This window comes from Hyla sarda, chromosome 3 (genome assembly GCF_029499605.1).
Source record: "Hyla sarda isolate aHylSar1 chromosome 3, aHylSar1.hap1, whole genome shotgun sequence".
NCBI classification, from domain to species: domain Eukaryota; kingdom Metazoa; phylum Chordata; class Amphibia; order Anura; family Hylidae; genus Hyla; species Hyla sarda.
In genome coordinates, this window is record NC_079191.1 from 274294019 (window position 1) to 274321214 (window position 27196).

At 46.6% G+C, this 27196-nt stretch overlaps 1 protein-coding gene across 2 annotated transcripts; it reads left to right on the forward strand.

Moving 5' to 3' along the window:
* The first annotated feature begins 258 nt into the window (after positions 1-258).
* On the forward strand, positions 259-27196 carry ABRACL (ABRA C-terminal like). 2 transcript variants are annotated; one of them, XM_056566685.1, is made up of 3 exons: positions 259-307; positions 16430-16500; positions 26478-27196. In XM_056566685.1, exons 2-3 carry the CDS (start codon positions 16440-16442, stop codon positions 26660-26662), a joined length of 246 nt encoding a protein of 81 aa, XP_056422660.1. In that variant the 5' UTR covers positions 259-307; positions 16430-16439; the 3' UTR covers positions 26663-27196. The 2 variants fall into 2 exon arrangements, with proteins under 2 accessions (XP_056422660.1, XP_056422658.1); XM_056566683.1 differs by lacking the exon at positions 259-307 and adding an exon at positions 466-780 and having other exon boundaries at positions 26478-27147.

Below are 27196 nucleotides of genomic sequence, written 5' to 3' on the forward strand. Positions count from 1 at the left end.
TCGCTTATATGGGCAGGGGGCGGGGCTAAGCCCATTGCTCTGAACATCTGTCACTCACTGTTACACAGTGTGATAGGTTTGACTACGTCACAGGGACCTCCAAAGGTCCTCAAGCAGAAATACCATAGAGTGAGTAGTCAACCAATGAGCAGACACTTTTTGGTCTGCCAATCGCATCATTTTGGCAGGGTAAAAAGAAATCTTGCCCACCATCTCACAATGGGAGGTGTGGCCAATGAATGATGGAAGTAAAGGCCTGTATGACTGATCCAGCACTGTTCATGTAATGTTGCATTGGTTATTTTAGGTAACTGCACCTTTTTCCCTGTACACAGGCAGTACTACCCCTCATAACACTCCCTTCTCCTTCCGACCTCAGCATTGACTAAGAGCAGGCAGATCGGTCATGTGACCTGCTAGAAGCCACGCCACATATTCTTCACCCCCTCTAGCAGTCCTCGCCTGTGTATATACATCTTGTTAGGTGGGCCGACTGCGCATGCTCGGCCCGGCGGCTGTACATTGACCTGAGCAGAGCGCGTCTCCCGGGGCTCGCCTCGCACGTAATATGCCGGCATGCAGCCTCCTCCCCATTTCCTCCCGGCTTTCATTCAATAGGCTTCTCCCCGCTCTTATGGGCGGCCCTGGTGCAGCTAACATTAACTCCATCCTACACAAAGCGGCTCTCTTCCTCCTTCCTTGTATCGATCAGGACCCGGTGTGACCCGTCTCCGCCGCCGCTGCAGTCCCCGGTGCACGATCACCAGAGCCAACTAGTGGGTGAGTCCCGGCAGCTGCAATGTCACCTGGGTACCCGGAGGGCATCGCTGTGCCCATATATGGCTGCTTCTCTGGTGCCCTGTGTCATGTGTAGAGCATCAGACGATCAGGGGCTATGCCTAGGAGAAAAGCCTGGTATTACTAGTCATAGGTATCACTAGATCCTCAGGGTGGGCGACCTAAGCAGACCCCATGGCTAGTGAAGTTCTCACTGGTTGTATCCTCCATTGACCGCAATCACCGGCTTACTTAAAGGGGTACTCTGGTGGAAAACTTTTTTCTATAAATCAACTGGTGCCAAAAAGTTAAACTGATTTGTAAATTACTTCTATTAAAAAATCTTAATCCTTTCAGTACTTATTAGCTGCTGAATACTACAGAGGAATTTTTTTTTATTTCTTTTCTGTATGTCCACAGTGCTCTCTGCTGACACCTTTGTCCATGTCAGGAACTGTCCAGAGCAGAAGAGGGTTGCCCTGGGGATTTGCTCCTGCTCTGGACAGTTCCTGACATGGACAGAGGTGTCAGCAGAAAGCACTGTGGAGAGACAGAAAAGAAATCCAAAAAGAAAATAATTTTCTCTATAGTATTCAGCAGCTAATAAGTATTGGAAGGATTGTTTAATTTTTTTTTTTTTATACTACCTCGCATTCTATCTGACATTCATTTATTTTTCACCCCATTGCACTTTACCCCACACAGCACGCACTCTTATCCAACATTCGAGCTTTCATTCCTTTTTTTTTTTTTTTTTGTACGGCATACGGGGAAAACGTAATAGAGTGCAGCAGCAGAGTGGGCCTATTCTACACCCTCCAGCGCTTGTGAATACATTTTGTCTAATTTACAAATCTGTTAAACTTTTTGGCACCAGTTGATTTAAAAAAATAAAAATAAATAAAGTTTCCACCGGTGTACCCCTTTAACCCCTTAAGGGCCAAGCCCATTTTAACCTAACGGACAAGGCCAATTTTATTTTTTGCGTTTTTAGTTTTTTCCTCCTCGTCTTGTAAAATCCATAACTCTTTTATATTTCCATGTGCAGACCCATATAAGGGCTTGTTTTTTGTGTGACCAATTGTACTTTGTAATGAAACCTCTCATTTTACCATTAAATGTACAGCGAACCCCCCCCCCCCCCCCTCCCCCCAAAAAAATTCTTTAGGGAGGAAATTTAAATGAAAACCACAATTTTGCACATTTTGGAGGGGTTCGTTTTCACACTGTACAATTTACGGTAAAAATTATGTGTTCCTTATTCTGTGGGTCAATATGATTAAAATGTTACCCATGGCTAGATATTTTATATTTTTGTACCGCTTAAAAAAAAATGGAAAACTTTTTGTACAAAATCAGTTATCTAAAATCACCCTATTTTGACCACCTATAACTTTTTCATTATTCCGTATATAGGGCGGTATGAGGGCGCATTTTTTGCACCCTCATCTGTACTTTTTATCAATACCACATTTGCATATATAAAACTTTTAGATCCTTTTTTTTTTTTTTTTATAAAATGTGACAAAAAAGCTGCATTTTTGGACATTTTTTTTTATTGTTTACTCCATTCACCGTACGGGATCATTAACATTATATTTTGATAGTTAGGACTAGAGATGAGCGAACTTACAGTAAATTCGATTCGTCACAAACTTTTCGGCTCAGCTTTCCGGTGCTCCGGTGGGCTGGAAAAGGAGGATACAGTCCTAGGAAAGAGTCTCCTAGGACTGTATCCACCTTTTCCAGCCCACCGGAGCACCTGAAAGCTGAACTAATTTATGCAGGAAAAGTCATCAACTGCCGAGCCGAGAAGTTCGTGACGATTCGAATTTACTGTAAGTTCGCTCATCTCTAGGACATTTACGCATGTGGCGATACCAAATATATATATATAATTTTTAAAATTTTTCAACTTTTTTTTTTTTTTCTTTTTAACTTTTTATGTCCCCATAGGGGACTATCTATAGCAATCATTGGGTTGCTAATACTGTGCAGTGCTATGCATAGGACATAGCACTGATCAGTATTATCGGTGATCTTCTGCTCTGGTCTGCTTGATCTCAGACCAGAGCAGAAGACCCCGGGAGATGGCCAGAGCCAGGTGAGGGGACCTCCGGCCGCCAGGCTGGATGATCGGATCGCCGCAGCAGCGCTACGGGCGATCTGATCATCCATTCAAAGTACCGCACTGCTGCAGAGGCCGTGATCTGTATTGATCATGGCATCTAAGGGGTTAATGGCGGACATCTGCGCGATCGCGGATGTCTGCCATTACCCGGCGGGTCTCCGGCTACTGCTAGCAGCCAGAACCTGCCGTGTATGACGCGAGCACCGTTCCGATGCTCCCGGTAAATGTACGTCCTGGTGCGCGAAGTCCCGCCAAACCAGGCTCTACATTTACGTCCGTGGTCGTTAAGGGGTTAAGAAAAGTAAATGTTGTATTTTCATGTTTACCCATCATTCTTCCTATTTAGAAAGTGATGTGGAACAGTGGGTGAGGTTTTTAAATGTCATACTTTTTATAATTTTATATGTAGTACCCCTTTAAGGATCAGTTTACACAGGGCTTTTTGCTGCTTTTTAATCGAATGTAAAAAATACACCAATAAAATGACAAAACCCAAAAGTTAGGCCAGGACCACACCACATTTTTGCAATACAGTTACCGTATCAGGTTTTTGAAGAAAAATGGATTCCTCAAAACTGGACTAAACTGTATCAAAACAAGTGTACAAATTTTAACCCGTATACGGTTTGAAAAATGATGTCTGGTTGTATCCGTTTTTTTAAGGAAAAAAAAAAGTATATATTTCACTTGTTTGTTTGAAATTCCAAGAAACAAAACTTTCGGCGTGCACTACGCATGTGCAAAGTCAAACATTGTAGGGTTCAAGCCGGATGGAACCGTACACACATACGGTTCCCATGTTTAAAAAGAAAAAATACGTTTTTTTTTTCACCCGGACCAAAAACCGTGGTAGGCTACAGTTTTGAGTACGGGGAAAAAATACATGGCATATGGTTTTCAATGGAGAGTCAATGCATACAGTGGTCCCTCAAGTTACAATATTAATTGGTTCCAGGACGACCATTGTATGTTGAAACCATCGTATGTTGAGACCATAATTCTATGGAAACCTGGTAATTGGTTCTGAAGCCCCAAAATGTCATCCAAAAATAGGAAAAAGTGAGGATTAAACAAAAATAAGTAGATAACTAATATAGATAAAGCAAATCCTTACATATAAAAGTAATAAAGATCTGCTGGGAGCTGTAACTCTTTTTATTATAAAAATGAAAAACAAATCTGATACAAAACATAAAACAAAAACAAGCTCAACCAGCTATAACAAACATAACATAAATAAAATTACAAAAACAAAATCTGCCTAACCGGCCAGCCCAAATTTACTAAAATATACTTTTACTTTTTTCCTCATACCAAAAGACAAAAAACACACACAAACACTCATTCCAAAAAAAAAAGAACATAAAAATAGCCCAACTTGGCTTAAAAAAAAAAAAAATTTATAAAACATAAAATAAAGCACGACTTGGCTATAAAACAAAAGAAAAGGAACATAAAAGTAGCACAACTTGGCTGTAACTCAAAAATTACCCTTACCCAGGGAAAAAAAAAAAAAAAAAAAAAAAATTTATTTTATAATATTTCGGCACAACTTGCTACTAAATAACACTCTGCCTCCCAGCCAGAGATCCACCGGTGAAAGAAGGGCAGGGAAAAACAGCGCGGAGACGCGGCCGGAGAGAGGGCCCAAAGAGCCCAGCCCCACGTACCGCCCCCGCACGGCCGCAAGGCCCGCGAAGCACGCCCAGCACGGCAAGAAGCCGAGGACGGCCAGAGAGGACCCGCGCACGGCCCAGAAACCGGCGAGCGCCGGACCCAAAAAGAGCAAGCCAGAAGCAAAGAAGAGGACAACACCGCCGAAAAGCGAGACCGCGAAGCCGGAGGCGAGGAGAGCAGAGACACCAGAGGGGAGCAGCCCCCCCAAGGAGGAAAAAATTAAATATAAAATTTTATACACAAACATGTATTTAACATGCATATACGCAAGCATACACATACACACATATATATATATATATATACATACACATGTATATACACATAAACGCACACATATATATACACATAAACACATATGACACCACTTAACTACTGACCCGACTGCCACTATACACTATATAATATAAAATAATATAAAACAATATAAATACAAAACACAATATATACAAAAATCACTGAAAATACACAAAAATATACTACAGAAAATAACGGAAAGCACCTACACTAAAACTGTCCCCTCACCCACACCACCCCTCCTGTACATGGGTCAGAGTCCATACCGTCCATACCGTTCTCAAAGTCCAGTCCTTCACTGACCCATGTCAGGACCCCAAAACACCACAAAACCACCACCCACAAATACACCCTCCCCACCTAACACTCCTCCCAACCAACTTATATACAAACTTATACATTCTGAACCACCACCCCTTTTAGGCCCAAGTTTGGTTGCCTGTAAGCCCTTCATACCATGTAATTGAAAACAAAACAAAAAGCTAATGTGCACATGCATCAGCCCACCACCAGGGAGAAGGATGGCAGACCTGATACATAAATTATTTTATACTCTTTCCCTAACTCCCCCTACAATTCTCCCTAATTCTATCCCTACAAGAAATCTGACCCTGCCCTCACCCTATCTCTACCCCTATAACAACCCCTAACCAAAAATAAAAGGTACTCTACCCAAAAGGTTTAGTACCTAGGGCACATGAAATGAGAAACCTCTCCACAGGAGAGAAGCCCTACTGGTACCAAGACTGCCATACTCCAAAGACCTGATCTTCCCGAGGTCACCAGTGATGTTCCTACATACCTCCACCTCGGAGAGGATTTTCTGTTGGGTCGACACTAAGCACCGTGCGTTCCACGTGTAGTACCTAACCACTAAACTGACTAAGAATAAAGTGCCCCGATCTCGGCCACCCAGGTTCCTGAATGCCCCATAAGCCCACTCCGGATAGGCAAGGCCGGCAAGTTGACTCCAGCCGATGGAAGCGCCCACCCTGTTATAGACCCCTATGTTAAAGGGACAATGAAGCAGGAAGTGGTCCATGCTTTCCAGCGTGTCCCCGCACTCTTCTCGGGGACATCCCCGGTCATCAGAGTTCCTGTACTTCAGGTTGTCCTTTACACATAGCTTCCCCTGAAAGCAGCGCCAGGCCAAGTCCCAAAACTTCTGGGGGATCCTTTTCATGTTTAAAAGATACAACCCCACCCTCAGATCCCGACCTGGGCAGTCCCTGAGCGCCAGAGGCTTCAGCAAGTGGGTCAACAGAACCCGTTTGTCAAGGAACTGCCTTGACTGGGTCCTGATCTCCCACACTCCCAGACCCCACCGACGTATCGCCTTCAGAGTCGGGGTAGCGTAAGCCGGAAGATATCCATGTGGTGTACGGAGGTCCTTCACTTTCCCTCCTGTCTCCCATTCCTGGAAGAAAGGCCGAAACCACTCCTTGCAGGAGAGTACCCACGGAGGAGCCCTCTCTTTCCAGAGGTTTGCAATGTTGGCTTTCAAGAAGGTGTTCGTTAAGAACACCACGGGGTTTACCATAGATAAACCCCCTAGTCTCCTCGTGCGGTACGTAACCTCCCTCTTGACTAGGTTCAACCTGTTCCCCCATAACAGTTGGAAAAACAGGCTGTAGACCCTAGTGTAGTAAGCCTCTGGTAAGATACATACACTGCCCAGATAGATAAACAAGGGGAGCAGGTACGATTTGATCAGGTGTACCCTTTCCCTGAGGGTCATAGACCAACCCTTCCACTGGTTCACCCTCTGAGTGGCATCCTGGAGCTTACCATCCCAGTTTTTGGTGGGATAATCATCCTGGCCGAATGTGATGCCCAGAATTTTTGCTGACTCTTGGAGCCCTGGAAGGGTGTCAGGGAGATCAAACGTGGGATCTCCCCCTCCCAGCCAGAGACTTTCACACTTATCCCGGTTGATCTTGGACCCGGATGCCTCCGAGTAGCGGTCCACCTCTGACATCACCACATCGACCTCCTCCCGTGAGGAGACGAAAATAGTGACATCATCAGCGTACGCCACCACTCTCTGGGCGACATCCGGCTCCGCCAGAGTCATCCCGACTCCCGCCAACGGCCCACAATCTACCCTCCGGACGAAGGGATCGATTGCGAACACGTATAACAGCGGGCTCAAAGGACAACCCTGACGGACCCCGGACCCCACCTCAAAAGAGCGGCCAGACCAACCGTTCACCAGCGGGAAACTCTCTGCCCCTGCATATAAGGTGACAAGCCAATTCACAAAAGTACTCGGTAAGCCATATCTCAGGAGGACGGACCAGAGGTACTCGTGGTTCACCCGATCAAATGCTTTGGCCTGATCCAAGGACAGCATGTACCCCTTCCAGAGACCCGCACTACTCCGCTCCACTGCCTCCCTGACACTGAGGACAGCACTTAAGGTGCTTCGGCCCGGAACAGAGCAGTGCTGGGCCCCCGAAAGGAGCCGGGGTGCAAACTTCACCAACCGATTAAACAGTATCTTGGCCAGAAGCTTCCTGTCCGTATTGAGAAGAGCTATGGGCCTCCAATTCTCAATCCGGCTAGGATCTTTACCCTTTGACAGAAGAATCAGGGCTGACCTCCTCATTGACTTTGGTAGAGTGCCCGAGGAGAGACACTCATTGAATACCTCAGTCAAGAGGGGAGCTAAAGACTCCTTAAAGGTCCTGTACCACTCGGATGTTAAGCCATCCGGACCTGGTGACTTCTTGGGGGCAAGCCCCTCGATCGCCAGTCTCACTTCCTCTTCCCTGATTTCTTCTGCCAAAACATCAAGAGAGGGGTCTACCCCTGGCTCAGGAATAGTTTCAGCCAGGAAAGCCGACATCCCGTCTCGATTTAGATCCTTCCTTCCCAAGAGGTGCGAGTAGAAGGATCTGACGACCTCCAGGATCCCTGATCTGGACCGATTCAGAGATCCCGTACTATCAATCAGTCCTGAGACCACTTTACTACTCACTGACATCTTACAGTTCCTGTAAGGGTCGGGCGAGCGGTACCTCCCGTAATCCCTCTCAAAAACCAAAGATGCGTGCCTATCGTACTGACACCTCATCAGCAAGGATTTCACTCTGGAGATATCCTCCCGGCTACCTCCAGTCGAGACAAGGAGCTCGAGTTTCCTCCTCAGACCCCGATACAGGCGGTACCTATTCAGGGACCTGAGGCTCGAGAGCTGGCGGAAGAACCCCGCAACCCGCTTCTTGAATATCTCCCACCACTCTGACTTACTACTACAAAAGTCCAGTAAAGGTACCTGACTCTGAAGAAAGTCCTCAAAGGACTGTCTTATCTCCGCTTCCTCCAGGAGGGACGAATTCAGCTTCCAATAACCTTTACCCATCCAGGGGGTCTCTGAAACATTCAAGGAAAACAAAATCATACAGTGATCGGAGAATTCCACCTCAACCACGGACACTGCGGAAGAGACGGCTTCCTCCTTTAAATAAAACCTGTCTATCCTAGACCTGCAGCTACCTCGATGATAGGTGAAACCCACGTGGCCTGAGGGGCTCCGGATGTGGGCATCCTCTAGGCGAGCTTCCCTAACTATATTATTGAGGGCCACGCTATCGTAAGCCAGCGGACCATTGGAACCTCTCCTATCTTGGGACCTCGTGACATTATTGAAGTCCCCTCCAAAAATCACTTGCCGGCTAGTAAAAAGGAAGGGCTTAATCCTCATAAAGAGATCTTTGCGGCCCCACTTGGTTTGTGGGGCGTAGATGTTAATGAGCCGGAGCTCTTGCCCCTTCATGAGGACATCTAAGATCAGGCACCTCCCCATTTCTAACTCAATAACCCGTCGGCATTCAACCGGAGCGGTAAAAAGGACCGCCACCCCACTATACGGCTCAGCCGCAAGAGACCAGTGGGAGGGCCCGCGCCTCCACTCTCTTCTGGCTTTTACCAGGGAGGCTAGATCTGACAACCTGGTCTCTTGCAGATACAAAATGTCGGCTTCAACACGGCCGAGAAAATCAAAGGCTGCGAATCTAGCCGTATCCGACTTTATGCTGGCACAGTTAATGGATGCCAGCGTCAATGGGGTGAGTGCCGCCATCATGGGTGATTAAGTTAGACGGCCTCACCTTTATTTCTTCTTCCCCTTCTTCTTCGTGCCCTCATCCCCAGAAGAAGAAGAAAGGGCAGGACCACTTTTAACCCTTTTTTTGGATTCGCTCTGATCCATATGGTCCCCGTCTCCGTCCGACCCCGGTCTAGCCCTGCCCTCCGAGGAAGGTGCCTCAACAGGACAGGGCCCAGTTCCCCCCAGAGGCTCTCTCTCCCTAGGCACCCCGCCCTCACCTTCCCCCTCCAAGGAGGGGGAGGAGATGTTATCAAGGACGAGGTACCGGTTTGACAGGTCAACCAGAGGGGGGGCAGTCAGGCTTCCGCTTTGGACCCGGCCCGCAGTACGAGGGAGAGAGGGCTTGGACCTCTTCTTTCTCCCTTTCCTTTTGCCCTTGTCTTTCTTTTTGGCCTTCTCTACACTCTCCTCATCCACACTTTCATAGTGGGAGGAATCGGAAGAGTCGGCCATATTGCCTTCCTCTTCGCCCAGTCTCCTGACCTCCTCATCCAGCACGTCCTCCTCCAGGGCTTCAGTCATTTCAGGGCCAGCTTCAGGAGCAGGGGCCGGAGCTACCCCCGTCACTTGGGCACTCTCCTGCTCCCTACTCCTCCTCCGATTTTCCTCCCGCCTTAGTTTGGCGGGGCCCTTCTTCCTCACTAGCCCTGGTGCGCCCCCATCCCTGCTCGTACCCTCTCCAGCCGAGGCAACCTCACAGCTCTCCCCAGCCGGAGCGGCCGCCGCACGGGCGAAGGCGCTAGGACAACGGCTGAAAGGGTGCCCGAGGACACCACACAGATGGCAGCGGATCTGCCTACAGGATGCGGCCAGATGACCCACCCCACCACACAAAGCACAGACCTGTACAGTACAGGCTGCGCTAAAATGGGTGGGGCTACCGCACCTGTGACAGACCTTAGGCTGCCCCTGGTAGAAGACCTGGATCCTGTCACGTCCAAGGAAGGCGGCTGACGGAATGTGGGCAACCGTACTCCCTGAACGCCTGAGTTTGACGGAAAACGTCCAGGCCCCGGACCAGATCCCGTGCTCATCAATGTTTTTCTTGGGCATGTCCGTCACATCCCCATACCGACCGAGCCAGGTCATGATGTCGTAACAAGAAAGTGACTCGTTACGGGTCAAAACGGTCACCTTCTTGACCGAGTTCTGACGGGAAATTGCCTTTACGGCAAAATCCCGCCAGCCGGGCTCGTTCTTCGCCACCTCGTAGTTTGACCAGAAGAGTTCGAGACCCTCTGGCCGAACGAAGCTGACGTCAAACTCGGACGTACCGTAGGGGTGGATCAGGGCAAAGATGTCACTCGCCCTGAATTCCATCTGGAGGAGGAGCTCAACCACTTTAGCGCGAGGTGGGCATGCATCCTCACCCCTCCAAATCAGACGGACCACATTCCTGCGGTTATTGTCCTGCCCGGTTGTCGGGAGGGACCAGACCACCTCCCCATTCTGCTCTCGGAAAGCCCCCAAACCGTGCCTCTCTATCCAGAAAGACAGGTCGACCTCACCCCTTCCCTCTACCTGGATCGACCTGTCTCCCCTACGCAGAGCCTCCAGGAGGCGCTGTTGCAAGTAACCCCCGGGGATGGACGGAGACGGGGACCCCCCTGGACCCCCGGCAGCGACATTAGCATAGCTCCTAGGAGCAGTCACTGCCGGGGGGGCAGCCGGGCCAGACCCAGACCCAGAACCACCATTCACACCACCACTCACATCATCCTTTTTTCCATCCATACCACTACTCCCACCAACATTCACTCCACTGACACTCCTCTCATCCACAACACTACTACACTCAGCATTCTCACTCATACCCTGCCTGACTGATTCTGGGCTGGCTGGGAATTGTAGTACCGCTGGCTTAACTACAGACTTTTTTTCTGGCTTGACTGCTGCTGACGATGGCTCCTCCTTCTGAATGGACACCGATCCCGGCACCGGGACACTCCCCCCCCTCACAGGGGAGTGCCCCGCAGTGCCCACAGAACAAACTGTACTCGGGGGACCGCCCCCCGAGCACACGGACTCAACGCTCTCTGGCGCCCGGACACTCCCCCCCCTCACAGGGGAGTGCCCCGCGGCGCCAGTAGTGCCCACAGTACTCGGGGAACCGCCCCCCGAGCACACGGCAGCGTAACTCTCCTCTGGCACTTGGACACGCCCCCTGCCACCCTGGGGCGGTTCTGCAGTGCCAGAGCTGCCCGGCATGAGCCCATCCTGCCCTTCCCTACCGACAGGATGGGTGGGCTTCACAACTATTGCGCCCTTAGCCGTTGCTGACGCCTTACTGTACTCCCCGTGCTGGCCCCGCTCCACCTCAGGAACGGGGTCTGGCAGTTTGGGGGAGCCCGCAGCCTGAACCAGCTTTGCAGCTGGCCCAGACTGCTGGAAGGGGACAAATACATATTGTACCGTCTCCTTTGTCTTCCTTTTCTTGGACCTCTGCTTTACCACCACATCTTCACACTCCTCGTCCCCAAAGGTGAAATTCTGGAGGTGGGCTGGGGACTCCTGCATCACAATTGGCCTCAGCAGACCCCCAGCCTCACCCTCCACGTCATCCTCCTCACTCTCGCTTGGCGGAAGTGCCACCTGTCCAGCCTCAATGTAGCTGTCCTGGGTCTGGGTGTCACCTGGAGTAGCTACAACTCCCACACTTTCCTCCATCTTCTCCTCTTCACCACCATCCTCACTATCTTCACCGCCACTACTCTCCCCATCATCCACCTCCACCTTACCTGGGGATTTCGTGGCGGCAAACCGATCGCTGTTGATCAGCTTCTCCTTGAAGAGACCGCTCCCCTCCAGTATCTCCGCTCTCCTCGCCTCCAGCTTCACAATCTCGCCCTTCAGCGATGTTATCCTCTTCTTCAGTTCTGGCTTGCTCTTTCTGGATCCTGTACTCATCAGACTCTGGGTCGCACGCAGATCCTCTCTGGCCATCCTCAGCTCCTTGCCGCGCTGCTCGTACTCCGCAAACCTTGCGGCCATGCGGGAGCAGTACGTGGAACTGGACTCGCCGGGCCCACTCTCCGACCACATCTCCACACTGCTTTTCCGTGCCTTTCTTCCACCAGTGGATCTCTGGCTGGCACCCGTAGCCTGGGTAGCAGAGCCTGCATTGCTGCAGACTCTGCCCGATCTTCTCCCGGCCGGAACAATGGCTGTCGAAGTTTTCACTCCACTTCCCGCCAGCCTGGAACGGGGAGTGGAGCCACGAGGCTCCATTGCAGGAGCTTCTTCCCCAGGAATCTGCCACAAACCTGGGGAAAGCTTGTTGGAAAACTCTGCTTGGCTCTGCTCTGCTGGAAGTCTCAGGAGACACACCCGCACACACCCTGCTGGGAGCTGTAATCACTGTCTATGTCAGTGTTTCCCAAGCAGGGAACCTCCAGATGTTGCAAAACTACAACTCCCAGCATGCCCGGACAGCCAAAGGCTGTCCGGGCATGCTGGGAGTTGTAGTTTTGCAACAGCTGGAGGCAACCTCTTTGGGAAACACTGGTCTATGTAGAGGACAGGAGCTTCTTCAGGGTCCTATACAGTACACACAGTGTCCTAAAAAAAGGAAAATGGAGCCGCCCTCACCTGATATCCAAAGGAGAAGCTAACTCTGGCACAGGTAAAGAGTACAGAACATGTAATACCTCCCTGTGCTGTAGGGGGCGCTACCAGACACCAGTCAGTGCATGCACAGGGGGTTTTACCAGTGAAATATCCATTCTGATTGGTTGGTTCTTCCACCACGTTTCGCAGATTTCAAAGCATTGTATGTTGAGTCTTGTTTCAAGATACAATGGTCCAGAAAAGACTATTGTATGTTGAGGCCATTGTAAGTTGAGGGATCACTGTACTGTTTTCAATACGGTTCCGTACGGTTTTCAAATTGAAAACTTATATGGGAACTGTATTGCAAAAACGTGGTGTGAACCTACCCTGCCTTTAGCTGTGATCTTATGTGAGTCATCCTTTAGTAGTGTTAGCCAACCAGGGTGCCTCCAGCCTTCGGCTGTCGGGGGAATGCTGGGAGTTGTAGTTTTGCAACAGCTGGAGGCACCATGGTTGGAAAACACTGTTATATTACAATCTGCTAGCAAAGGGGCTTTTTATTTTCCCTGAATATTGTCTCCCAGTATGAAGGCGGCTGTAGACGTCATAATTAATTAATAATCAGGAGACTACCTTTGATGTTATTTGTTACATCCGTCATCCTTTAAAGAATTTTGGTTCCAGTGTACAGGCAGACGCTTAAAGGGGTATTCCAGGGAAAAACTTTTTTTGATATATCAACTGGCTCCAGAAAGTTAAACAGATTTGTAAATTACTTCTATTAAAAAAAATCTTAATCCTTCCAATAATTATCAGCTGCTGAAGTTGAGTTGTTCTTTTCTGTCTGGCAACAGTGCTCTCTGCTGACATCTCAGCTTGTCTCGGGAATTGCACAGAGTAGAAGAGGTTTGCTATGGGGATTTGCTTTTACTCTGGACAGTTCCCGAGACAGGTGTCATCAGAGAGCAATTAGACAGAAAAGAGCAACTCAACTTCAGCAGCTCATAAGTACTGAAAGGATTAAAAACAATTTAATAGAAGTAATTTACAAATCTGTTTAACTCTCTGGAGCCAGTTGAAATATATAATTAATATAATATAATATATATATATTATAAGTTTTTTCATGGATAACCCCTTTCTAAGTGGCAGATTTATTTAGAAATCTGCAGCTCTCACTAGATCTGACGAATATACCTGTGACTGGCATGTGAAAAATCCCCTCCCCCCAACGTGCCACAGCCTCAGACTGCACAGAGGTTCCAAACCGGTGATGATCATTTTCTTGCCATATGGCATCAATCTGATGACAATCTCGTGACTAATCCACATGTCTACATCTCGGTCTCCCTCGGTGCTTATTTGACCAATGCACACTTATAGCTGTATTCTTACATTCATTCAGTGTTGTAATCGCTGATCAGTAAAACAACCATCAGCACAACATGTGACTGTAGGAACGAGCTAAGTGACTTTATCAGTACCATAGGATGGCATGTTTCCAGAAATAAAATAAAAAAATAGTTCATCCCGTGTCTGCCCAGTTAGTTCTCCTTTGGTCAACTGACTCTGATCCAGTACAAGACAGGCTGGTGCTATAGCATGTAGAGAATTACTGTCAGACCTCAATGCAACACTTTAGTGTCAATGGGATGTGCCCCGACTCAGTCTGACACTCTCCAGTTAGTGCTGACCGTATCGGACTGAGACGCCACTCTATGTGCAATACCAGCTGCATCCTGTGTACACTGTGGCGCTGCATCAGATGCATCCTGTGTACACTGTGGCGCTGCACCAGATGCATCCTGTGTACAGTGGTCCCTCAAGTTACCATATTAATTGGTTCCAGGACCACCATTGTATGTTGAGACCATAACTCTATGGACACCTGGTAGTTGGTTCTGAAGCCACCAAAAAATGTCATCCAAAAATAGGAAAACGTGAGGATTAAAGATAAGTAGATAATTAATACAGATAAAGCAAGATTGTACATATAAAAGTAAGAAACATCTGCTGGGAGTTGTAAATCAGTGTTTCCCAATCAAGGTGCCTCCAGCTGTTGCAAAACTTCAACTCTCAGCCTGCCCGGACAGCCAAAGGCTGTCCGGGCATGCTGAGAGTTGTCGTTTTGCAACAGCTGGAGGCACCTTGGTTGGGAAACACTGGTCTATGTAGAGGACAGGAGCTTCTTCATGGTCCTGTACAGTACACGCAATGTCCTAAAAAAGTAACCTGGAGTCGCCCTCACCTGGTGTCCAAAGGAGCAGCTAACCCTGGCCCAGGTAAAGAGTAGTATAGAACATGTAATACCTCCCTGTACTGTAGGGGGCGCTACCAGACACCAGTCAGTGCATACACTTCAGTAATACAGATGTTTTACAAGTAAAATGCCCATTCTGATTGGTCCGTGCTTCCAGCCATTGACATGTTTCACTGATCTGGACTGTCTGTAGCATTGTATGTTGACTCTGGTTTCAAGTTACAATGGTCCAGAAAAGACCATTGCATGTTGAAACTATTGTATGTTGAGGCCATTGTAGGTTGAGGGATCACTGGACACTGTGGCGCTGCACCAGATGCAGTAAGCATGGCATTGTTTCTGTAAAAAAAAAAGAAAGAAATAAAACTAGAACTTTACTCAGCTTCTAAATAACGTGTTGTAATAGTCAATGAAGACAAATGGACAAAACGTACGTGAAGCCACTACTTGTCCTTCTGTAAAAGTCACCATGTCAAAAGAGGATCTGTGCGTTTGTAATGTAAGGTAGCTGTCGGCAGGAAGGTGTGGGCGTAGGCTACTGCTTCTCTTGGTCACTTAAACTTCCGTAAAGTTTGCTTCCTGCTTTCTGTATTGCTAAGAAAAGTGTCTTGTTTATTCAACAGTGGCCTGTGTGTACAAATAGACTATGGGAATCCCCACAATAATAGCTAAACCCGCTGATCTCTATTTACTGTAGAGCAAATCTTACCTCATTGTAACATCCTGAAACTGTTACCAAACACTAGATCACTATTGTGATCTTCTGTGCGCAATTCTGGTTGTGACGCAGCATGTATGTAAGCAGCATGTATGTAAGCGGCATTCCCCTGATTTGTCTCTTACTTTTTATTTCACTCAGTGCTGCTGGAAGGATTTTAAATAGCTTGCTACTGGGGTGACACACTGTAACAAATCTCCTCCTCGTGTATTCTCCTTACTACTGGGGTGACACACTGTACCAAACCTCCTACTCATGTAATCTCCTTACTACTGGGGTGACACACTGTAACAAACCTCCTCCTCATATAATCTCCTTACTACTGGGGGGTGACACACTGTCACAAATCTCCTCCTCATGTAATCTCCTTACTACTGGGGTGACACACTGTCACAAACCTCCTCATGTAATCTCCTTACTACTGGGGTGACACACTGTCACAAACCTCCTCATGTAATCTCCTTACTACTGGGGTGACACACTGTAACAAACCACCTGCTCATGTAATAGCCTTACTACTGGGGTGACACACTGAGGCAGAGTGACGCCCCCATCAAGAGAAGGCGCTCTAGCCAGCTGCCTATTTTGCCTATAGGCAGAGAATATAGGTCAGTGGTCTCCAACTTGCGGACCTCCAGATGTTGCGAAACTACAGCTCCCAGCATGCCCGGACAGCCAACGGCTGTCCATGCATGCTGGGAGTTGTAGTTTTGCAACATCTGGGGGTCCGTAAGTTGGAGACCACTGATATAGGTAATACTGTGAGAAAGTCAGCTGCCTGCAGCGTTCTCTGCCGCTGAACCCAAAATGACCAGATTAAAGAAGGTTTATGATGAGAAAACCCTTTAAATTATAAGACAAATTATTACATTTCGATTCACAAAAGATGTCTGCATTATGTTGTTTCAGGTTGATAAAAATGAATGTAGAACATGAAGTTGGTCTTCTTGTGGAAGAGATTCGTCGTCTTGGCACAAAAGGTAAACCTTAGATTACATTATTATACATAGGTTCTCTTCATTTATACTAAATAGTTATAACTTAAAAGGGGTTATCCAGGAAAAAAAACTGTTTTCTATATATCAACTGGCTCCAGAAAGTTAAACAGATTTGTACATTACTTCTATTAAAAAATCTTAATCCTTTCAGTAGTTATGAGCTTCTGAAGTTAAGGTTGTTCTTTTCTGTCTAAGTGCTCTCTGATGACACGTGTCTCGGGAACCACCCAGTTTAGAAGCAAATCCCCATAGCAAACCTCTTCTAAACTGGGCGTTTCCCGAGACACGTGTCATCAGAGAGCACTTAGTCAGAAAAGAACAACCTTAACTTCAGAAGCTCATAAGTACTGAAACGATTAAGATTTTTTAATAGAAGTAATTTACAAATCTGTTTAACTTTCTGGAGCCAGTTGATATATATATAAAAAAATTCCTGGATAACCCCTTTAAAGGGGTTATCTAGGAATAGAAAAACACTGCTAATTTCTTTCAAAAAACAGCTCCACGTCTGTCCCCAGGTTGGGTGTGGTTTTACAACTAGGTTCCATTCACTTCAAAGGAACTAAGCTGCAGAACCACACCCAACCTGGAGACAGACGGGGAGCAGTTTTTGAAAGATAGTAGCTCTGTTTTTCTAATCCTGGATAACCCCTTTTAAGGATACAAAAATTACTGTGCATCGTCATGATTCACAAATACTAATAGAATTTCAGATTTGTCGAACAGTAATGTTAGTTAGAAGTCCAAATTGGAAGAAAACTTGAGGAGGCACTGGAACTGCAGTTTCACAAAGTTTATTTATCCCCGTCCTGCCCACCCACAATAGGCGGGGCAGAACTGGTAAACCGGCGGCAGCAGAGGGCGGCGATGCTGCTCCCTGGATCCTACGGAAGCCGATGAGTTGCCTAGTAACATCTGGAGGGCTACAGTCTGAGACCACTATACAGTGGTCTCTCTCTAAAGTGTAGTCCTCAAGATGTTGCAAAACTACAACTCCCAGCATGCCCAGACAGCTGTTTTCTTTGTGGGCATGCTGGGATTTGCAGTTTTGCTACAGCTGGAGGGTCACCGTTTGGAGATCACTGTGCAGTGGTCTCTAAACTGTGGCCATCTAGTTCTTGCAAAACTGCAAACCCCAGCATGCCAAAACAGCAAACAGCTGTCTCAGCATGCTGTGAGTTGTAGTTATGAAAGAGCTGGAGGCACACTGGTTGGAAAACCTTCAGTTAGGTTCTGTTACCCAACTCAGTATTTTCCAACCAGTGTGCCTCCAGCTGTTGCTAAAGTACAACTCCCAGCATGCACAGTCTGTCAGTACATGCTGGGAGTTGTAGTTTTGAAATGGCTGGAGGTTGCCCCCCCCATGTGAATGTAAAAGGTACATTCACACTGGCGGGTTTACAGTAAATTTCCAGCTTGAAATTTTTTGCCGCAGCTCAAACTCCTTACGGGAAACTCACTGTACACCTCTGCTTGTGTGAATGTACCCTAAAAACACTGCACTGCACTACACGAACACATAATAAAGGGTAAAACACTTCATATACACACCCCCTTACACTGCCCCCCCCCAATAAAAATTAAAAACGTATTGTACAACAGTGTTTCCAAAACTGAGCCTCCAGCTGTTGCAAAACAACAACTCACAGCATTTCTGGACAGCCACTGACTGTCCAGGCATGCTGGGGGTTTAGCAACAGTTGGAGGCACCCTGTTAGGGGTATTCTACGCCAGTGATTCCCAATCTCCACCTATGCAATCCCTAATTTAGTCCTCAAATGCGCATGGCGCTCTCTCACTTCGGAGCCCTGTTGTATTTCAAGGAAACCGTTTAGGGCCACATATGGGGTATTTCTGTACTCGGGAGAAATTGCACTACAAATTTTGGGGCTTTTTCTCCTTTAGGAAAAGGAAAAGTTGGTGGCTACACCAGCCTGTTTAGTGTAAAAAAAAATTAAACTAACATGCTGGTGTTGCCCTATACTTTTTATTTTCACAAGCGGTAAAAGGAAAATACTCCATATGTGGGCGTAAAATCCTCTGCAGACGCACAACAAGGCTCAGGAGTGAGAGTGCACTATGTACATTTGAGGCCTAAATTGGTGATTTGCACAGGGGTGGCTGATTTTACAGCGGTTCTGACATAAACGCAAAAACAAATACCCACATGTGACCCCATTTTGGAAACTACACCCCTCACGGAATGTAACAAGGGGTATAATGAGCCTTAACACCCCACAGGTGTTTGAAGAATTTTCATTAACCTCATACGCCCTGCATCTCGAGTCCTTAAGGACGTGGGGCGTATGCATACGCCCGTGGGAATTCCGGTCCCTGCCGCTAGCCGGTTGGGTACCGGACCGGGATGCCTGCTGAAATCATTCAGCAGGCATCCCGGTGTGAGGTGGTTTTTTGCGCCCCTGTAGATCCATGCGTCCGCTCCTCCCCCAGCTCTCCGAACATTTCCGAAGCTAGAACTGGGGGAGGGCAGAGCAAGGGGAGAGAGAAGGTTCACGGCTCCTCCCTCATCTCCCCTCCCTGAGCTCGGCTGCTGGACGCAGATTTCTACAACACGCGCCCTCCCTGAGGACATAGATCTGCACGGCAGGTCCCCTTCCTCATCTCCCCGAGCTGAGGACGTAGAGCAGTGCTCCCAATGAGCTCTATGTGTAAAGGGGGACATACTGCACGGGCTAAAGGGGGACATACTGCACGGGCTAAAGGGGGACATACTGCACGGGCTAAAGGGGGACATACTGTACGGGCTAAAGGGGGACATACTGTACGGGCTAAAGGGGGACATACTGTACGGGCTAAAGGGGGACATACTGTACGGGCTAAATGTCCCCCTTTAGCCCGTACAGTATGTCCCCCTTTACACATAGAGCTCATTGGGAGCACTGCTCTATGTCCTCAGGGAGGGGAGATGAGGGAGGGACCTGCCGTGGAGATTTACGTCCTCAGCTCGGGGAGATGAGGGAGGGACCTGCTGTGGAGATCTATGTCCTCAGGGAGGGGGCGTGTCGTAGAGATCTGCGTCCAGCAGCCGAGCTCAGGGAGGGGAGATGAGGGAGGGGGCGTGAACCTTCTCTCTCCCCTTGCTCTGCCCTCCCCAGTTCTAGCTTCGGAAATGTTCGGAGAGCTGGGGGAGGAGCGGACGCATGGATCTACGGGGGCGCAAAAAACCACCTCACACCGACACATCACCCAGGTGGCTCCTGAGACCCCGCCCCCCCCCCCCCCCCCCATGTCGTCGATCGCAGAAAATCGCATGTCAATTCAGAGATGCGATTTTCTGCTATTCCGGGCTGATCGGGTCTCTGGTGACCCGATCACCCGGAAAATAGGGATGATCGGAGCTGTCAGTGACAGCCCCATCATCCTGAGGGCTAGGAGTGAGGTCGCAGTGCTGTGATCTCCTCCTATCCCCTGCCATTGGTCAGAACTGATTCTGACCAATGGCAGAGCAGGACAGTGGGTTTCCATGGGCATGCTGGGAGTTGTAGTTTTGCAACATCTGGAGTGTGACAGTTTGGAGACCACTGTTACAGTGGTGCCCAAATGGTAGCCCTCCAGATGTTGCTAAACTACAACTCTCAGCATGCCTAGACTGCCCAGGCATGCTGGGAGTTGTAGTTCTGTAACATCTGTCCCTTCAGATTTAGTACATTTTCATGAAATTTTTGAAAATTGCTGCTCTAATTTGAAGCCCTCTAATTTTTTCAAAAAGCAAAAATATGTCCATTTTATGATGCCAACATAAAGTGGACATATTGTATTTGTGAATAAAAATAAAATTTATTGGGAATATCCATTTTCCTTACAAGTAGAGAGCTTCAAAGTTAGAAAATTGCTAAATGTTCAAAATTTTCATGAAATTTTGGGATTTTTCACCAAAAAAGGATGCAAGTAACGCCGAAAATTTACCACCAAAATAAAGTAGAATGTCACGAAAAAAACTCTCAGAATCAGAATATTCGATAAAAGCGTTTTCGCGTTATTAATTCGTAAAATGACGGTGGTCAGAATTGCGAAAAAGGGCTCAGTCCTTAAAAGGGGTTCTCCGGTGCTTAGACATCTTATCCCCTATCCAAAGGATAGGGGATAAGATGCCTGATCGCGAGAATCCCGCAGTGTTCGCTCCGGTTCTGATTACCGGCGACCACAGGGCCGATGGCGTGTTACGTCACTCTCCGCCCCTCAATGCAAGCCTATGGGAGGGGGCGTGATAGCTGTCAGCCCCCCTCCCATAGGCTTGCATTGAGGGGCGGAGCGTGACATCACACGGGGGCGGAGGCGTGAGGTCACATGCCGTTGGCCCTGTGGTCACCGGTAATCAGACCCGGAGCGAACATGCTCCGGGGACTGATTACAAACGGGGTGCCGCGTGCAAGATCCCGGGGGTCCCCAGCTCCTTTGGATAGGGGATAAGATGTCTAAGCACCGGAGAACCACTTTAAGGTGAAAAAGGGCTGCGTCCTTAAGGGGTTAAAGTTGGATGGGGAAAAAGAAGAAAACATTTTCACTAAAATGCTGGCGTTACCCTACATTTTTCATTTTCACAAGGGAAAATAGGAATAAAGCCCCCCATAATTTGTAGCCCCATTTCTTCTGAGTAAGAACATACCCATATGTGGATGTAAAGTGCTCTGCGGGTGCACTACAATGCTCAGAAGAGAAGGAGCACCATTGGGCTTTTGAAGAGAAAATTTGTCCGGAATTGAAGGCCACGTGTGTTTACAAAGCCCCCATAGTGCCAGAACAATGGACCCCCCCCCCACATGTGACCCCATTTTGGAAACTACACCCCTCATGTAATGTAATAACTGGCACAGAGAGCATTTACGCCCCATAGGTGTCTGACAGATTTTTGGAACAGTGGTCCATGAAAATTAAAAATGTAATTTTTCATTTGCACAGCACACTGTTCCAAAGATCTGTCAAACGCCAGTGGGGTGTAAATATTCACTGCGCTCCTTATTAAATTCTGTGAGGGGTGTAGTTTCCAAAATGGGGTCACGTGGGGGGTCCACTGTTCGGGCACCATGGGGGGCTTTGTAAACGCACATGGCCCCTGACTTACATTCCAAATTCTCTTTTCAAAAGCTCAATGCCGCTCCTCCTCTTCTGAGCATTGTAGCTCGCCAGCAGAGCACTTGACGTCCACACATGGGGTATTTTCATACTTTCATATTTTCAAAATGGTGTTACAAATTTTGGGGGTCATTTTCTCCTATTACCCCTTGTAAAAATGTAAAATTTGGGGAAAAAACAGCATTTTAGTGAGAATTTTTTTTTTTGCATTTACACATCCAACTTTAACAAAAAGTCGTCAAACACCTGTGAGGTGTTAAGGCTCATTGTACCCCTTGTTATGTTCCTTGAGGGGTGTAGTTTCCAAAATAGTATGCCATGTGGTTTTATTATTTTATTTTTTTTGCGCTGTTCTGGCACCATAGGGGCTTCTTAAATGTGACATGCCCCCCAAAAACCATTTCAGAAAAACTCGCTCTCCAAAATCCCACTGTCGCTCCTTCCCTTCTGAGCCCGCCGAACACTTGACATACACATATGAGGTATTTCCTTACTCGAGAGAAATTGGGTTACACATTTTAGGAAGATTTCTCTCCTTTTACCCCTTGTAAAAATTCAAAAACTGGGTCTACAAGAACATGCCAGTTTAAAAAATGAAGATTTTGAATTTTCTCCTTCACTTTGCTGCTATTCCTGTGAAACACCTAAAGGGTTAACAAACCTTTTGAATGTCATTTTGAATACTTTTGAGGGGTGCAGTTTTTATAATGGGGTCATTTATGGGGTATTCAAAACTGAACTGGTCCCTGAAAAATTCCGATTTTGAAAAATTTGGAAAATTGCTACTATATCTTTGAAGCCCTCTGATGTCTTCGAATAGTGAAAACATGTCAACTTTATGATGGAAACATAAAGTAGACATATTGTATATGTGAATCAATATATAATTTATTTGGAATATCCATCTTCCTTATAAGCCGAGAGCTTCAAAGTTTAAATGCTAAATTTACAATTTTTTTTCATCAAATTTTGGAATTTTTCACCAAGAAATTATGCAAGTATCGACAAAATTTTACCACTAACATAAAGTAGAATGTCAGGAAAAAATAATCTCAGAATCAGAATGAAAGGTAAAAGCATCCCAGAGTTATTGATGCTTAAAGTGACAGTGGTCAGATGTGCAAAAAATGGCCGGGTCCTACAGTGAAAATTGGCTGGGTCCTTAAGGCGTTAATAGCAATTACAAAAAAAAAAATGTGAAGTTATATTAAATCCTAATAGTTCCCCAAATTACTGTATTTATCGGCGTAAAACACGCACTGGCGTATAACACGCACCCCCATTTTAACAGGGAAATTTAAGTAAAAAAATAAAATGTAAAATAAATGATACATCATCCCCCCCAACTTTGTTTTCTTCTGCACCTCAGTTTGGTCCTGTCCCCTCCAGTGCCACATCATTCCTTCCCTTTTTATCAGTCCCTGTGTCACATTTACCCCTCTCATCGCCACCCCCCATGTCTCATCATTTCACCCTGTCATAGATCACCACTAGCCATTCAGACATTAAGCATTTAGTGCCTCCCCCCCACCATCATTTCCCCCTGTCCCATCATCCCCCACCCTGTCCCATCATTCCCCCTCATCATTTTCCCCTGTCTCATCACCCCCCCCATCATGTTCCTCCTATGCTATTCTTCCCCTCCCTCATCATTCCCCCTTTTTCCCAATGCTGTTCATAGTTTTTTTTTTTTTTTCTTTTTTCCTTACCTGCCTGCACTTTGGCAGGCAGCGGGTCTTGCAGGCTATGGTCAGTGAAGCAGATGAGTGACGTCCTCTCCCGGCTCCTCTGTGCGGCATCAGGGACGTCACTTTTCATTTCCTGCAGCCGTTGCTAGTCAGAGTTAGAGTGCGGCCTCTACAGGAAATGAAAAGTGACGTCTCTGATGCTGCGCAGAGAAGTCGGGAGAGGACGTCCTTCATCTGCTTCACTGACCACAGCTCACAAGACCCGCTGTAAGGTTAAAAAAAAAAAAAAAACTACGGAAAGGGGGGAATGATGAGTGAGGGGGGAGGTAAGAAAAATTTTAAGTAAAACTGTCACTTGTTTTCTCCCGCACTATCCACAGGCACTGGTGGATAGTGCGGGAGACGCTGATTAAAATGAGCCCTACCTTGTCCGGATCTGCGCCGCTGTTCTCCCGCAATTGTAGTTTTATTATTTGTTGAAATCTTCCAGTAACTGGCATGGGTGGGGCTTCGGTGCTTAACTGGCAATGACGTCAGCGCCGCTTATGAATATTCATCCTCCCTCCCTCCAGTTCTCCTTCTCTTTGCCGCTCCTAACTGGGGGGAGGGGGGATGAATATTCATAAGCGGTGCTGACGTCAGTGCCAGTTAAGCGCCGAAGCCCCGCCCGTGCCAGTTACAGGAAGATTTCAATAGATAATAAAACTACAATTGCGGGAGAACGGCGGCGCAGATCCGGACAAGGTAGGGCTCATGTTAATCAGCGTCTCCCGCACTATCCACAAGTACCTGTGGATAGTGCGGGAGAAAAGTGACAGTTTTCCTTTTAAAGCAGAGCTGGGAGGAGACGCCGCTGGTCACTGATTTAAAGTGTCCGCGGCCGTGCTGCTAATACTTAACAAGCAGCCACTGCTGCGGCTGCTTTAAATCAGTGACCAGAAGATTTATCGGCGTATAACACACAGGCAGGATTTTTGCCTTAAATTTTAAGTTTTAAAAGTGCGTGTTATATGCCGATAAATACGGTAAACGAATAAAAGAAATTGGAAATGAATCAAAATAAGTTCACTGTTCTTTCCAGCTGCAAAACTCTTTCTAGGAGGAGATTGAATGGAGTCAGGAAATTTTTGCTGCAGGGCTCATGTTCAACCATAGCCCCATTCCCTTATACAAGGTACGTTAGTCATTATTATTACCATAATGTGGTGAAAATACCACTGTACATTATAAAATCAGATAAGACTATAGCACTCTATAGAATGCAGCATTCCGGAAGAATACACATGGCCTGGTCATGAAAGGGCTTGTCCACACAAGAGTTTGTTCGTTTCAATCCAGATGGAATGTACAGTAGTTGCAGGTAAAATAGGAGATCTCCGAATCAGAAATTTGCAGTTTTTTCAGGATTTCTATTTGTGCAAGTAATACAAACAGCATAGTATATAATCCCAATGCTAGATTTCTATGGTAGTTTACTGATTTACTCCACACAAGTTGTATGACTTGTTAGAACTTAGTCCAGCCATACACATTACATAAATAGCTGTTGGCAGAATAACTACCGTATTTGTCGTGCAACCATCTTCCCTGACCCCCTCTCCATACAGATACATGCTCCTTTCAGTCAGTCATACCTCCCCTAGACCGCTAGGAGGGACACCCATGGAGGGGGCATAGCGTGATGTCACGTGGGGGGCGTGGCATTATGTCACGTCTCCAGTCTTGGAAACCCGGAAGTTTCTGACACTGGAAACGCAGCCTCGCATACAAAGTGGGTGCTGCAGGGAGATCTGGATAGCTTAGATGCCGGAATACCCCTTTAACAAAACATTGAACTTAGGGCTGTAATGTACTAAAATACAAAAAAAGGAATACTTTTGCAAGGCACTGTAAGTGATTTCACAGGGTAAAGGCAGGTAGGAATGCTTTGGTATAGAGTATGCCAATGCATTATATATAATTAAATAGCATTTTAACATCCCCTACTGGGACTAAAAGTAATAAAATACACTGCTCAAAAAAATAAAGGGAACACTTAAACAACACAATGTAACTCCAAGTCAATCACACTTCTGTGAAATCACACTGTCCACTCAGGAAGCAACACATGCTGTTGTGCAAACGGAACAGACAACAGGTGGAAATTATAGGCAATTAGCAAGACTCCCCCAATAAAGGAGTTGTTCTGCAGGTGGTGACCACAGACCACTTCTCTGTTCCTATGCTTCCTGGCTGAGATTTTGGGCACTTTTGAATGATGGCGGTGCTTTCACTCTAGTGGTAGCATAAGATGGACTACAACTCATAAAAGTGGCTCAGATAGTGCAGCTCATCCAGGATGGCACATCAATGTGTGCTGTGGCAAGAAGGTTTGCAAATTTTAAAAATAGTGCACAACTGCCAATATACATATGTAAAAATATGTAGACACCTTTTTATTATATTGCTATATCAGACCCTCCTGAATTCTGCAATGAAACAGAAGAACAACCAAATAAGAGTAATACTCAATAACTACTAATAATAAATAAATGCTATAACAGTACACAATCATTAGATGAAAAGGAGTATAGATGGGCAAAAAAATCTGGATCTCACACTGCAGTGCTGAGTGACTGAGATACTGCACAGGGCTAATGATCACAATAATAAGGAGAAGCGGTCACACGCATTCCATCACATAGGGACTTCCTCAGGGATGAAGACATATAATCTGGCATCTGGCTGCATTTTTGACGATAGAAACTGATGATAAAACTGATCCCATTTAATTGAAAAGGAAAGTTTATTCATCCGGCGTCTCAAGTTGGATGGCAGATGGTTGGACACTCCTCATGGACACCAGACAAGGAAACTCCTCTAGCCTTGTTTCCCCATCTGGCCTTCAGGGAAAATGGACACCAGATCCTAAAACAAGTTTTAGGGTGGGTTCCCTGAGCCAGATGATTGGCATACTGTATGTGAACCCAACCTAAGTTTCCACTTTTCAGTAGTTGGAGTAGTAGTTCATAAAGCAAAGTAGAGCAAGGTGATGTGGTTTCGCTGTGATCAGTGTGATCGTGTTACTAAGTCAAAAGTATCCTGGCCACCAGACACACACAGGTTTTTGCTTCATTTTTGATATTTGTTAACCTGGAGAATCTACTCCAAAGTATTGAATTTTTTTTTCTCTTCCAGGTAATGATGGAAAAACCACTGTAAAATTTGGTGTGTTATTTAATGACGACAAATGTGCTAACCTATTTGAGGCACTAGTTGGAACCCTTAAAGCAGCAAAACGAAGAAAAATCATAACTTATGATGGAGAATTACTTCTACAAGGTGTTCATGACAACACTGACATTGTGTTACTTCAGGATTAGAATGTCTGTGGTTTTCTAAATGGAAGGTGCTCCCCTCAATGAATTGGGCACACAGGCATAGACCTAAGATTGTGTATTTTTCTAGTGGGACATCTGCAATACATTTCCATTCCATTTTTGTCTTTGCTTTTTTTGAGAACATGAATTTATTTTTGAATCTGAAAGGACCACAATTGCAATAAAGTTTCTGGAGCTCATGTTTGCTGTCCTGTACTTTTTTTTTTTTCCTTTGGTAGAGAAATCAGCTAGTTGTCCATATGCGGTCAAATGTATGAACATCCCATACATTGGCACTGTAACCAGGCTCACGACAAACCAAAAAAATAAAATATTGGAATGATGGCACCATCTGTGGTGAGCTGCTGCACCACTTACACAGACCTGTAGTCCCTCTGTCTACTTTGTGATCTCTCTACTTCCAGTAGTCCTAAAATTCTATTCATAAAACTTGGTGCTTCCTATTAAATTGTAGCATCTTCAGGATGTTTGGCCTGCTAGCAACTCATCATTTTCAAGAAATAAAGCAGTGTGACC